This window comes from Jatropha curcas, chromosome 6 (assembly GCF_041381405.1).
Source record: "Jatropha curcas cultivar XTBG-Jc1 chromosome 6, XTBG_Jcur_1.0, whole genome shotgun sequence".
NCBI classification, from domain to species: domain Eukaryota; kingdom Viridiplantae; phylum Streptophyta; class Magnoliopsida; order Malpighiales; family Euphorbiaceae; genus Jatropha; species Jatropha curcas.
The window spans coordinates 4,685,910-4,699,387 of NC_143156.1; the positions used below are offsets into that span (position 1 = coordinate 4,685,910).

Consider the following 13,478-nt stretch of genomic DNA (forward strand, 5'->3'; position numbering starts at 1 on the left):
GGTTCTATACACGAAAATAATAAAAAAAAAGTTTTTTTTTTTTAAATGTTACTCTCTCATTCACAAAATATAATAAATCGTTTAAGGTTTTTGTACGGGATTAAAAAAATAAATAATTCTCTTAAATTATAACAAAATCAAGGGTGATTTGATCGTATTACCCTTTATCTCGAATCAAAATAATTTGTGAAGGTAGTCGTTGTATCTCATGTAAATAAAAATAATATTAAAAAATCATTTATTACTCTTTGAAATACTCAAAAAGTCTTATATTTTAGGACAAAATAATCAACAAAAAACAATTCATATTTTGGGACGGAGCGAGTATTGTTTTGTCCTTTTTATTCCATGTATAGTCAGAATTACTCTCGTTTGAATAAAAATAATGTTTGCAGTTGATTTAGTATATGGATTTATTTGATGTATGTGTAACCCATGCACCATCCATAGGTAAGGTTTTCCTCTTTTCAAAATTGCAACGGCATATGAATAATCAAAAACACATCTATAGAATAAGTCTTGCTGTGAACCTTCCATTGACACTTGACAACCAGTTATAGGTTCTCCTTTATGAAAGCCAAGTCTTAACTAATGCAACTAAACTAATAAAACATGAACAATTTTATTTAGAATATTGATAGAGACTTGCAGGTCCTAATTAAATACACTGACAAATGGCCAAACATTTTCTCTCTTGTACTGTAGTTTGAAAGCTGTAAAATATCTTAATCAATTGCATAATTTACAAATTTCTTTTGCTTTTGATCAATTCACTAACTGTTAACAAGAAAGCAACATTTTATTGCATAATTTGTATTACTTAGCCTTGTCTTTTATGATGCTTCTGCTTCTTTTAACAAATGATTCTGATGTTATTTTAATGCTTTTATCTTGCGAGAAACCAACATTTCTCCTAGCCATGGCTTTGTGCAATCCCTTCAATAGTGCTAAAATGACTCTGAATTTCCAAATAATCCTTTTCTTTCTCATAATAACTCATACAACTTCCCTAACTTTCAATTTTTCCAGGTTCAAACCAAATTGCCGCTGCCTAAACTACCAAGGAAATGCTTCTGTGTCTGAAAAAGCCATCCATCTCACCGAAAATATTTCTAGCATTAGCAATCTTGGTCGAGTTACATACTGTAAACCAGTTTATCTTTGGAACAAAAGTTCAAGAAATCTCACTGACTTCTACACAACCTTTTCTTTTTCAATAGATTCGCAAAATCTTGCAAATTATGGAGACGGGATGACTTTCTTTCTTTCGCCAGTGCATTTCCCTCTTGACAATTTCGCAGGCGGTGGTCTGGCTCTTGCTAGAGAAAATCAGACGTCTAAATATCCATTTCTTGCAGTAGAATTTGATACTTTTCCTAACATTTGGGATCCGCCTTATCAACATGTAGGTATTGATATTAATTCTGTAAGGTCTAATATTACTACAGCTTGGTTAAGTAACATACAAGATGGTAAAAAAGTTTTTGCTTCAGTTAGATATGAGTCTACCCTAAAAAGATTAACTGTTACTTTTACTGGATTTGGCAGTAGCAATAATGTAATTGAGCAAAATCTTAGTTATGATGTTGATTTAAGAGATTACTTACCTGAATGGGTAACAGTAGGGTTTTCAGCTGCCACTGGATGGTCTTCTGAAATGCATACTCTTTATTCATGGTCTTTTACTTCAAGTCTGGAAGAAAATGACAAGCCAAAAGATAAAGCACCAACAGAAAATACACCAAAAATAATTGATGTACCCAGAAATGATAAATCAACAAATAGGTCAAACAAAGTTACAGGACTTGTGATAGGGCTAGGGGTTGGTGTATGTGTTTTTGTTGGTGTGATATTAAGTTGGTTATATTTTTTCTTATGGAAAAAGAGTAGAGAGGAAAAGGGCAATGAAGTTATCTCTAATTTATCAATGGATGATGATTTCGAGAAAGGTACCGGCCCGCGAAAGTTCTCTTACAATGATTTGGTTCGCGCAACTAATAACTTCTCAGAGCAAGAAAAGCTTGGAGAAGGAGGGTTTGGTGCAGTTTATAGAGGATTTTTTAAGGAACTAGATTTGTTTGTTGCAGTAAAGAGAATATCAAGTGGTTCCAAACAAGGAATAAGGGAATATGCATCAGAAGTAAAGGTAATTAGTCAGTTGAGGCATAGAAATTTAGTGCAGCTTATAGGTTGGTGCCATGAAAAAAGAGAATTATTACTTGTTTATGAACTCATGCCTAATGGAAGCTTGGATTCCCATCTTTTTAAAGAAAATAAATTATTGACATGGGAAATGAGGTATAATATTGTTTTAGGGTTGGCTTCAGGATTACTATACTTACAAGAAGAATGCCAGCAATTAGTGGTTCATAGAGATATCAAATCAAGTAATATTATGTTAGATTCAAATTTTAATGCAAAACTTGGAGATTTTGGTTTGGCAAGACTTGTAGACCATAACAAAGGTTTTCAAACTACACTTTTGGCAGGGACTTTAGGTTATATGGCACCAGAATATGTCATTACAGGCAAAGCTAGTAAAGAATCAGATGTCTACAGTTTCGGAATCGTCGCGCTGGAAATTGCTTGTGGAAAAAAACCGCTTAATCTAAAAGGAAACGAAGATCAGATTTCTATGGTGCAATGGGTTTGGGATCTATATCGAGGAGGAAATGTGAAGTTACTTGAAGGTGCTGATCCAAGACTAAATGGAGATTTTGATGAGCAACAATTGGAATGTTTAATGGTTGTTGGGATCTGGTGTGCTCATCCAGATGCAAAATTAAGACCTTCTATTAGGCAAGCAATTCAAGTTCTCAATTTTGAAGCTTCATTGCCGGTTCTTCCATTAAAAATGCCTGTGCCTACATATTCTTCCCCTGTAGTGAAGGCTTCTTCATTGTCATTGTCTCTAAGTGATCATAGCATTTCATAGTAAGTCTAAAACTCAGTCTTTGAGTTGTCTATGTTTATAATCAGAATTAATTTTTGCTGTCCATTCTGGTTTTGTAGGATGGTGTTTTTTTGGTTTGTTCCTTGGCTCTCTCAGGTTTTGGCTTGCTTTTATTAGATCAACGTGGCATATAGCAGCATCAATGTTAGCAATTCAAGAAAGGATAGCACAAGAATTAACACTTGCCATAACCTTTGTATTATTTATGAGACAAGAGAAGGTTCTTACTCTTCAATGTAACCTTCTCTTCTATGTATGTTGTGGTTTTTTTACTTAGCTTGTCCAATTCGGGTATAGTTTCTTGAATAAACTAAGTTTTTCCTGGATTTAAATTAATAAAATAAATTTATTTTGCCAATAAAAAAAAATTGATGATCAATTTGAACATTCTGAGTAATGTTGTGCTGTTTAGCTAAATCAATTCCATATCTCTATGTTAGTAATTTACAGAAGATTGATGGTTGCAGAATTGGAGACTATCGTCCCGAGCAGAGGTCATGTATGTTAGCAATAATAAAAATAAGTCCCAACCAAAATCCAATAGTTTAACAAGCAGAGTATGCTAAATACATAAATGACAAAGAGAAAGTGATGAAAGGAAAACAACAGTATTTGAATTTATATTTACAATACAGATATAAATTAATTACACACAAAAATATTCACATCCACAAAAAGATAATTGCAACTGCCAGGGAGAAGGAGATAAAAAATGACAATCTCTGTATTACAAACCCAAATGAACAGGGATTCATGAACTAAACTAGTAAATTGAAGACTTATTTGAAAATTTAGTTCCCACTAATTAGGAAAATTGAAATACATGAAAACCCTCGATTGGATTCTTGGAGCCAGCATCTACAAGTTAATTCCTGAATAAATGCACGGAGTACGATGTGCATCTTTGAAGCTTTTTCAAGCTATTTATACAGTGATTTAAATTAGTTATTTAATTTAAAATAACAAAAAGGAAATTAGTTATTTAATTAATTGATTCGGAGAAAAAAACAATAAGTATGATTGTCAAAAAAAAATTTAATTAAAAGTTAAATGTATCAGGTATAATAGTTTATAATTTCAAGAACTTTTGTCTATATTATATCATTACACAAGACTTCTTTGTTCTTATCTCAAGAATAGGCTTCTGGAGTCTATTGACTTGGGATTATTGCTGGAGTTTGATAAGTTTTTTCTGAATTTTTAATAAAATTATTTTATTTTGCTGATAAAAAAAAATCCCTCAATCTCTCTAAAAACTATTATAAAAGCTATGTTATCAAACCTTACAATTAATAAATTAATAAAGATGAATTTTTGACTTAATCAAAATGTTAAAAATTAATTCAAAAGTTATTGCCAGGCTATCTTATCAATTCGTCTAAACTGAAATAACAAAAAATAAATAAATAAAAACAAACTATATGGAAAATTCTTCAGGAATATACTAAAACTGAATTTACCGCGTGTCTAACAAGAGTGCCATAGAAGGAGATGATGATGCTGCAGAAGATGATGTCATTGAATTGCTTATTGGCACATTGTTGCTTGTAGTAGAACCACAGGATGACATGAGGAATGACATGGACAATTTCATTGGAGGTGTAAGATAAGCTGGAACAGGCATTTCTGATGGAAGGATAGGCAGAGGAGAGTCAAAAGTAAGTAGCACATTAATCACCTGCCTTATTGAAGGACGAAATGCTTTATCAGGATGCACACACCATAATCCAACAATTAGCAATCGCTCCATTTCTTGTTCATTGAAATTTCCAAATAATTTTTTATCAGCAGCTTCAAGTTTTTTTCCCATTCCATACAATTCCCAAACCCATTCAACTATTCTTGTTTTGTTTTCTTCAAGGCTTGGTTCAACAACTCTTCTTCCACAAGCTATTTCCAAACAAACTACTCCAAAACTGTATATATCAGATTCTTTACTTGCCTTTCCTGATGTGAAACATTCTGGAGCCATGTATCCCATTGTTCCTGCTAAAATTGTAGTTTGAGATCCTTTACTATGGTCAACAAGCCGAGCTAACCCAAAATCTCCCAATTTAGCTTCAAAATTTGAATCTAACATAATGTTGCTTGACTTAATATCCCTATGAAGCACGCATTGATCACCTTCTTCGTGTAGATATAGTAATGCTAAAGCCAATCCTTGTGCTATTTTGTACCTCAATTCCCATGTCAACAAGCTTTTTCCTTTAAAAAGATGAGAATCAAGGCTTCCATTTGGCATTAGCTCATATGCAAGCAGTAGTTCTTTTTCATGGCACCAACCGATAAGCTTGACTAAATTCCTATGCCTCATTCTGCTAATAATTTTAACCTCTGCTGCATACTCTTTGATTCCTTGTTTAGATCCACTTGATACTTTCTTAACAGCAATAAAAGAGTTCATATCCTTCAAGAAACCTTTATAAACTGCACCAAATCCTCCTTCTCCAAGCTTTTCACTCTCTGAAAAGTTCTTTGTCACATTAGCTAATTCATTGTAAGCAAACTTTCTTGGTCCTGTCCCATTCCTGAAATCATCATCAAATGATACATCAAAGACATGATCATTAGTTTTCGTTTGTTTCCTTTGTTTTCTCTTTGAAACAAACAAAAAGAAACCGCCACCAAGAATCAAAATACATACTACTACTCCACCAACAATCAAGCCTGCCATAAGTCCATTATTAATAGTTTTACTTTCTGAAAGTACCGGACTTGGAGCTGGCTCGAGATTCAAGCTACTAAAATTATCTACAATGTCTGAACTTGAATCAAACGCCCATGATGTAATTCTGTTTATCTGATATAAAGATCCAGTACTACCAGAAAAGCCAAAAGTAACCCATTCAGGTAAGTACTTACCCAAATCAACTACAGCTGATAAGGAGCCATTAATTCTGGAACTGCTAATTCCATCAATATATGTGTATTCGACATCCAAAATTTTCCGGCTTGAATCATAGCTAATCCAAGCATCTGTTCTTTTCCCTTCTATTTTATTACTTGGCCAAGAAACAGTAGTAATAGATTTCATGGACCTGATATTGATACCTATATGATTAGTCGACGGATCCCAAGGATTCGAATAGGTATCAAACTCAACAGCAACAAAGTTATTCTCATGAAAGTCCAGTGCAAGACTATCATTGATGGCAAGACAAAGACCACCTCCAGATTTTGTATCAGGAGGAATTGTTGAACCATTTGGAGCTAGAAAAAACGCTAATCCATCTCCATACAAAGATCTTGTTCCTGAGTCAATAAAAACAGAAAAATGGGTTGTGAAGTTGGTTAGATTTCCTGATGCCTTATCCCAAAGGTGCAGTGGTTTCTTATATGTGGCTCGACCAATGCTACCTCCTTTTTTCTGGTCACTTAAGTTCATAGTAAGTTCAATTCCAACGTTGCTTACACTAGTATTTCCTTCTGTGAGAATATCAGGATGGTTTGAATCAAAGATGGGGTAGCTGAAGTTCAATGGAGTTGAAGCAGATGAGGATTTGAGTAATGTGGGGAACGAGAAAATGATTATGAATAGACTGAGAAGAAAATGAGTATTGGGTTGAGAGTTCAAGAAAATAATAAGAAGATTACCCATTGCTATGGATTCTAATTCGAGTTCTTTTACATTTATATTGCTTCATTCTTGAAAAAAAAAAAAAAAACAAGAAATTGTGAATTGATTTGCAGTCTTGGTTTGTCTATAGCTCTAAATTAAATTAGACATTTGAAATACGATGTGTAGGGGGCCGGCAAGTTTTTAATTTTTTATTTTCCTTTAAGGGATAACAGAATGTTTGCTTTGGTCTCTCCGTGGAGAAACCGCTGGCAATGGCTTAATATTCTGCGTCGTTTTGTCATTTGTTAATCAGATATTCTGGATTAAAAAAAAAAAAAAAAAGGAAAAAGTAAAATATATGGCAATTGGCGTCAATGACATTTTTAAGTACAGCGGGCAAATGTTTGACCCTGTCGTTGAACGTCATGTCGGTTTTGACAGCGGAATTGTCGTTGGTTATTCTCACGACTTATCTTTCATTTTTCCAGGAAAATGTTTTCTTTTGTTTTATTCGAAAAATATTTCCCAGAAAATTTTTTTTATTTGATTGTAATATTAAAAATCAATGAAAAAAATATTAAAATAGATAATTTATAAGAATATGCAAATGTTTAAAAAATTATAAAACATATATATTTTAAAATTTTATCATTAAATATGAGAAAAAGTGTAAAAAAAATAGAAATTGTGGTGTGTGCTTACTTGGGTTTGCCCAAACCAAAACTAAAAAATACAGTAATAAACGATTAATTAGTTAGCTAGTTTGGCACCTTTATATGCCATTATGGATTTTTTTTTTTTTATGTAAACTATCGGTATCTGGACCCTGTTATCAGGGACCGCCTAATTCGACTCGGGACTTAGTTACACTTAAGGCTCTTCGCCCCTCCTTGCAAGTATATTTAGTGGAGATCGAACCCGAAAACTTTTTCCATATGCCTAATCTGCATTGTCAACTGAATCACAACCTATAAGTTTATAGATTTGTTATTTAGTCGATGTGGAATTCTTAACAATTTTACTGAAAATATTGATTGTAATAGTACTCATGAATTGTATTAAACAAAATTCTCAACTGGGTGCGCAAAATCTAATATCCAGAAAAAACTGTTGCAATGCACATGAAAATCTCTGAGAATTAATTTAAGAATGAATATTTTTGGCTGTGTTTGGTAGAATATAATAGGATGTAATCAAATAAAAACAATAAACAAAAAAGAAAAATCATTTCATAACATTGCATTACACGCAATTTTACATCATAGCCTTACAAATTGTTCAACAACATTGATACAGGAGGAGATGATGCTCTAGCAATTGATGAGAGTGTCTGAGGAATCAGTTGTATAGCTTAGCCGTCCATTGCTGCTGGTAGAATCATCAGATAAAATGGGTGATGCTAATTTTGGTGTAGATGGAGGAGCAAGATAAGTTGGCACAGGCATTTCAGGTGGAAGGATAGGCAGAGGAGCCTCAGAAGTAAGCAGCAGATTAATTACTTGCCTTACTGTAGGACGAAATTTGCAGTCAGGATGAACACACCAAAGACCAACAATTAACAATCTCTCTATTTCTTGTTCATTGAAATCTCCACATAGTTTTGGATCAGTAGCTTCAAGTATTTTCCCCATTCCATATAATTCCCACACCCATTCAACAATTCTTGCTTGGTTTTCTTCAAGTCTTGGTTCAACAACTCTTCTTCCGCAGGCTATTTCCAAAGCAACAATTCCGAAACTGTATATGTCAGATTCTTTGCTAGCTTTTCCTGATGTGAAACATTCAGGAGCCATGTAACCCATAGTTCCTGCTAAAACTGTTGTTTGAAACCCTTTTGCATGGTCAACGAGCCTAGCTAATCCAAAATCCCCAAGTTTTGCATTAAAATTAGAATCCAACATTATGTTGCTTGATTTGATATCTCTATGAAGAACGCATTGATCGCCTTCTTCGTGTAGATATAGCACCGCAGAGGCTAATCCTTGAGCAATTCTATACCTCACCTCCCACGTCAACAAGCTTTTGACGTTGAACAGGTGGGAATCTAGGCTTCCATTAGGCATGAACTCATATGCAAGTAGTAGTTCTCTTTCATGGCACCAACCAAAAAGCTTCACCAAATTCCGGTGCCTCATTTTGCTAATGATTTTCACTTCTGCAATGTATTCTTTAATGCCTTGTTTAGATCCCCTTGATACCCTTTTAACAGCAACATAAGAATCGAGTTCTTTCAGGAAACCTCTATAAACTGCACCAAATCCTCCTTCACCAAGCTTCTCTCCCTCCGAAAAATTAGTTGTCGCATTTGCCAATTCATTATATGAAAATTTTCTTGGTCCTGTCCCATTATTGAAACCATCTTCTAAAGAAACATCAAAAGTAGGATCACAGGTTTTTACTTGTTTTCTCTTCTTCCTCAAATGATATGAAACGAAACCCACAGCAATAATGATCAAAGTACATGCTGCCACACTCAAGCCTGCAAGCTTTCCTGCTTTACCTCTACTTGCTTTATAAATTTGTGGAATTTTTGCTGGTGGAGGTGCAGGTGCAGGTGCAATATTACTTGGCAAGCTTGCATTTTCGTCATCTAGAATTTCGGAACTTGAATTGAACCCCCATGATGTAATTCTGTTGATCTCATATGAAAGTCCAGTACTAGCAGAGAAGCCGAAAGTCACCCATTCAGGTAAATGTTTAGCCATATCAACTCTAGCTGATAGATAGTTCTGAATAACTTCATTTCCAAAATCGTTAGCTTGAGAGAATATGACATCCAAAATTTTCTGGCTTGCATCGTAAGTAATCAAAGCATCTGTAGTTCTCCCATATTTTACACAGTTTGCCCATGTCACAGTAGCAACAGATTTCATGGACCTTATATTGATACCTACATGATCAAACATCGGCCGATCCCATTCATTTTGATATGTATCAAATTCCACAGCAACAAACTGATTTTCGGAGTAATTTAGCGCATGAGTGGAATTGTCATCGATGACTAAACCAAGACCACCACCGGCTTTTACATTTGAAGGAACTCTCGAGCCATTTGGAGCGAGAAAAAATGCTAGCCCATCTCCATAGTTTGATTTTCCTTTTGAATTAATGATAAAGGAGAAATGGGTAGTGAAGTTGGTGAGGTTTCCTGATGCCTTATCCCAGAGATGCAGAGGTTTTATGTATGTGGCTCGACCAACACTTCCACTTTGATCTAAATCCCGCATGTTTGTGGTTAGTTCAATTCCTTCACTGCTGACACTAGCATTTCGTTCTGTGTAAATTTCTGGATGATTAGAATCAAAGCTAGGAAAGTTGAAGCTTAATGGAGCTGCAAATGCTTTAGAAGTGGTAAAGAACAAGAAAATCGAAATGTAGAGAAGAAAATAGATGTTTGGTAAATTGTTTTGGGAATTCCAGGAATAGCAGAAAACATCCATGTCTAGGATTTGGAAGAAGGGGAGATTTTAGCATGGTTTTATAAATTCCTGTTAATTGTTACATATATTGGAACGTACACAAGGAATTCTTTACTGTCAAGCGTTGTAGCACCAAAGTGAACGTTTTTGGGATAGCCTATATGTTTTATATATGTAAAGGCACCAAATCCGGCTTGATCAAATGGCATATAGATTATTCCTTGCTGGCACCGGATCTGCCTACTAAGGGATAAAATGCTCCAAACAAATATTTGCTTTATTTATAAGGATCGAACTCTCGATCTCGAAGAAGAGTACTGAACCATTCACTCCAATACTTATCAGTGGATTACTCTTTCAAATTAATTTGTTGGAAATATAACTAATTAAATGAATAAACAAATAAGAAAAGAAAACAATTTACCTTGGTTGGATTAAAATTTTGCTATAAGGATAGAAAGTTAACTAACTAATTTGTTAGTACTAATATTTTAGCATTGGTTGACTGAAGTCCGAGTAAGCTTACCTTACTAACTTTATTCATAATTTAGCTGTGAAGGAGTCCGAACAAACCTAAGGGTACCAAAGACAACTCTGTTACCATTGAGCAGCAAAGTTCATTAGTTTGATTTCAATGATTGAATATTTATCTAACTTGAGTTTATTATTTATTTTCAATAATTTTTTCTAACACTTACATAATTTCATTATTCTTTCTCTGATTTCAGACCTGAAACAAACATTTTGCAATGTCTCTTAATTCTAGAGACTAATTTCTTCTACAGATCAAGCAAGAAAAAATAAGCATGGACCTGCAACTGTAGAATCCAAGATCCTAACAAGACAAATGAACTATGCCCATATGGATATAATTGCTGATTGTAAAGAAATGGCTTAGCTGTGCACATTGGTAGCAGGATTTGGCTTTATTAGCCTTTTCTGTTTCAAATAATTAACAAGTTCCGTAGATAATCCCTATGACAATACAAATAATCATTCAGTTGTATAGATTGATATGTTTTCCCTGTTAAGTTAATGGTATATTATTCAGAGCCTAGACCTGGTTTATGGGTCGATCGATAGACCAAACCAATAAAAAATATTTTTTTAAATAAGGGTATTTCTGATCATTTACTAGAAAAGATAAAAAAAAAAAGGGTAATGTAGAACAATTTTTTTTAAAAAAAAAATATATTTTCATTTATTTGGTGCATGGGTGGATCATAGGCTGTGTCTAGGTAAATTTTCTCCTTTCCTTCCGTTAAATTTGACCTTTTTTAACTTTTTAATTATTGCATTTGGATGCACTTTTGTTTTTTTTAAATTGGGATGCACTTTTAAAGAATCAAAATAGTATTACTTATTTGATTATAATTTTTTTTATCTAGATACCTGCATTAAACCTTGTTTTATTTTTATGAAAATACAAAATTATCAAATAATAATTTTACCGTTATCTAAATATTTATATTAAATTTTATTTTATTTTATGAAAATCAAAAACTATCAAATTTAACATAATAGAAAGGATGCTCCTATTATTCAAGTCAAGACTAAAAAGGATTCATTGAAGAAAATAGATAGTAAATCCATTTGTTAACAGTGCAAATACTTGAGATTAGCAACTTAATTGATTTTATTAATACATCCCAATGGATTAAATAATAAGTTCCACTTGCCATGGAAAGGACAAATAAGTAAACAAAGCATTTTATATCAATGTAATTGCCGCCAGTTACTATGTTGTCCTTCTTCGTGAAATTTATTTTATGTTTTCCTACCATTTTAATGCTTGGATCCACTGCCATTGATTATACCCTTTGTTGTATCCGTGTGAGTACATATAATGACAAATTTGATTTTTTTTTTTTTTTTTTACCTATTTATAATTCTAACTATTTTTAAAAAAATTTATCAATTAATGTTTTGTATTTTAATTTTTATAATAATTGTGATCTTCAGCTAATGCAACTGTTAAAACATTAAACTTCACACATAATATATTAACCGGCAGAGTCTATTAGAGTAAGTCAAATTGTGTTTTTTTTTTCGGTGATTAGCAAGTAGGAAAAGACTTATCTACACTCAATGTATGAACGTTCGTTTATACACCAAACTAATAATAAATAATGTTTTAATTTATGATTATATATTGGGGGAAAAAAGAAGGAAATAATATATATTTATATATATATTTCTTTTTTTAATTTTGACTTTGATTGGCTTGTGTACGAGAGATTCACTAACTTTTTAGCATTTCCAAATTTGTGTTTTATATGGAATCTTTCCTTCCTGCACTTATGGAATCTTTTCTAAGGCTTGAAGCTCCGATGAGATTACGCCCATATAAAACCTGATCATAATTGGACCTACGTCGGCCCACCATATATAAACATGTTTGCCATTGGGCCTAATCTAATCCATCAAATCGAAATTATCACCATCATTACACTTTGTATTCCCAATTTATTTAAATGTGTAACAATAAGATCTATATTTGTTCTATCAAATAATGAATAATATTAATTTCAAAATGAATATTTATTTTCAAAAAAAAAGCCTCTAATTTTATTATTCTATCAATTATCTTTTACTTTCCATACACAAACAAAAGCCAATTAGAGAATACTTTTGAATCAAAAAGGAATAAAGCAAAAAAAATTATCATATTTCTCTATATTTTTATAGTGAAAACTAATATAAACAGGAAAAATATATATTATAGAAATAATATATAATAAATAATTTTAGAGATTAAAGTACATTTAAATATTAAAATTTTAAAAATCCAAGTGTGTTAAGTTTAAAATGTTAATTATTGCAATATATTAAAATTACAATGTTTTTATAAATATTGTTTCCATTTTTTTTCCCATGAATAGTTAAAATGCCCTTGCTTTATAAAATATTATTTTTTATTGATTTGATCTGCGGATCCATAAACTGGATCTAGATAAATCAATCCCTAAAAAATTTAAAAGAAAAATTCGGAAAATTGAGGTGTAAAATACTACTAATCTATTTGGGGAGTGAAGCTGCAATGCCTCACAGAAGCATTTGGGGACAATAACAGTGATCTTTACAGCTTGGAAATTTCATTAAGCAAAGCAATTATCAGAATTTTCATCTCTCCTACACTTTAATAAATATATATAAAGTGTAGGAGAGATGGAAAAAAATCCTGATAATTGCTTCTAAACACTTAAAAATGGAGCTCCTGGTGTGAACACTTTCTATTTTAATCCCTACCCAGTTGTTTTTTTTCACATAAAAAAAAAAAAAAGAAAAGAAAAAAAAAGCAAATCCCAAGTTTATCATTTGAAATATTAAAATGGAACTCCTGGTGTGAACACTTTCTATTTTAAACCTGTAGGCAGTGCAGAATCTTGATTCCATTATCAAATATAATAAGAATGTTGTTGTTATCAAACTTTTGTCTCATCCCACCAAAACTAAAGCTACCATTTTTATTTTAATTGCCAATACTAGCATTATATCAATTCGTACATACATAGAACAAAAGTCTCTCTATTGATTCAAACAACGT

At 32.5% G+C, this 13,478-nt stretch overlaps 3 protein-coding genes across 3 annotated transcripts; 1 reads left to right on the top strand and 2 right to left on the bottom strand.

The window, feature by feature from the left end:
- Window positions 1-919: 919 nt before the first annotated feature.
- LOC105636057 (L-type lectin-domain containing receptor kinase IX.1) lies at window positions 920-2,935 on the top strand. The gene has a single exon (XM_012219228.3). The coding sequence runs from the start codon at window positions 920-922 to the stop codon at window positions 2,933-2,935; it is 2,016 nt and encodes a 671-aa protein (XP_012074618.1).
- A 1,474-nt stretch (window positions 2,936-4,409) lies between these two features.
- LOC105636056 (L-type lectin-domain containing receptor kinase IX.1) lies at window positions 4,410-6,551 on the bottom strand. Its single transcript, XM_020680045.2, has one exon. It carries the CDS (start codon window positions 6,549-6,551, stop codon window positions 4,410-4,412), a length of 2,142 nt encoding a protein of 713 aa, XP_020535704.2.
- Window positions 6,552-7,779: 1,228 nt separating this feature from the next.
- LOC105636055 (L-type lectin-domain containing receptor kinase IX.1) lies at window positions 7,780-9,952 on the bottom strand. Its single transcript, XM_012219226.3, is given in 2 exon segments — window positions 7,780-7,842; window positions 7,844-9,952. Coding segments are annotated over 2 exon segments (2,172 nt in total).
- Window positions 9,953-13,478: the final 3,526 nt, after the last annotated feature.

Bases quoted from the DNA above. Each gene is read 5' to 3' on its own strand.
- LOC105636057 (XM_012219228.3), top strand. From the start codon at position 920: ATGGCTTTGTGCAATCCCTTCAATAGTGCTAAAATGACTCTGAATTTC.
- LOC105636056 (XM_020680045.2), bottom strand. From the start codon at position 6,551: ATGGGTAATCTTCTTATTATTTTCTTGAACTCTCAACCCAATACTCAT.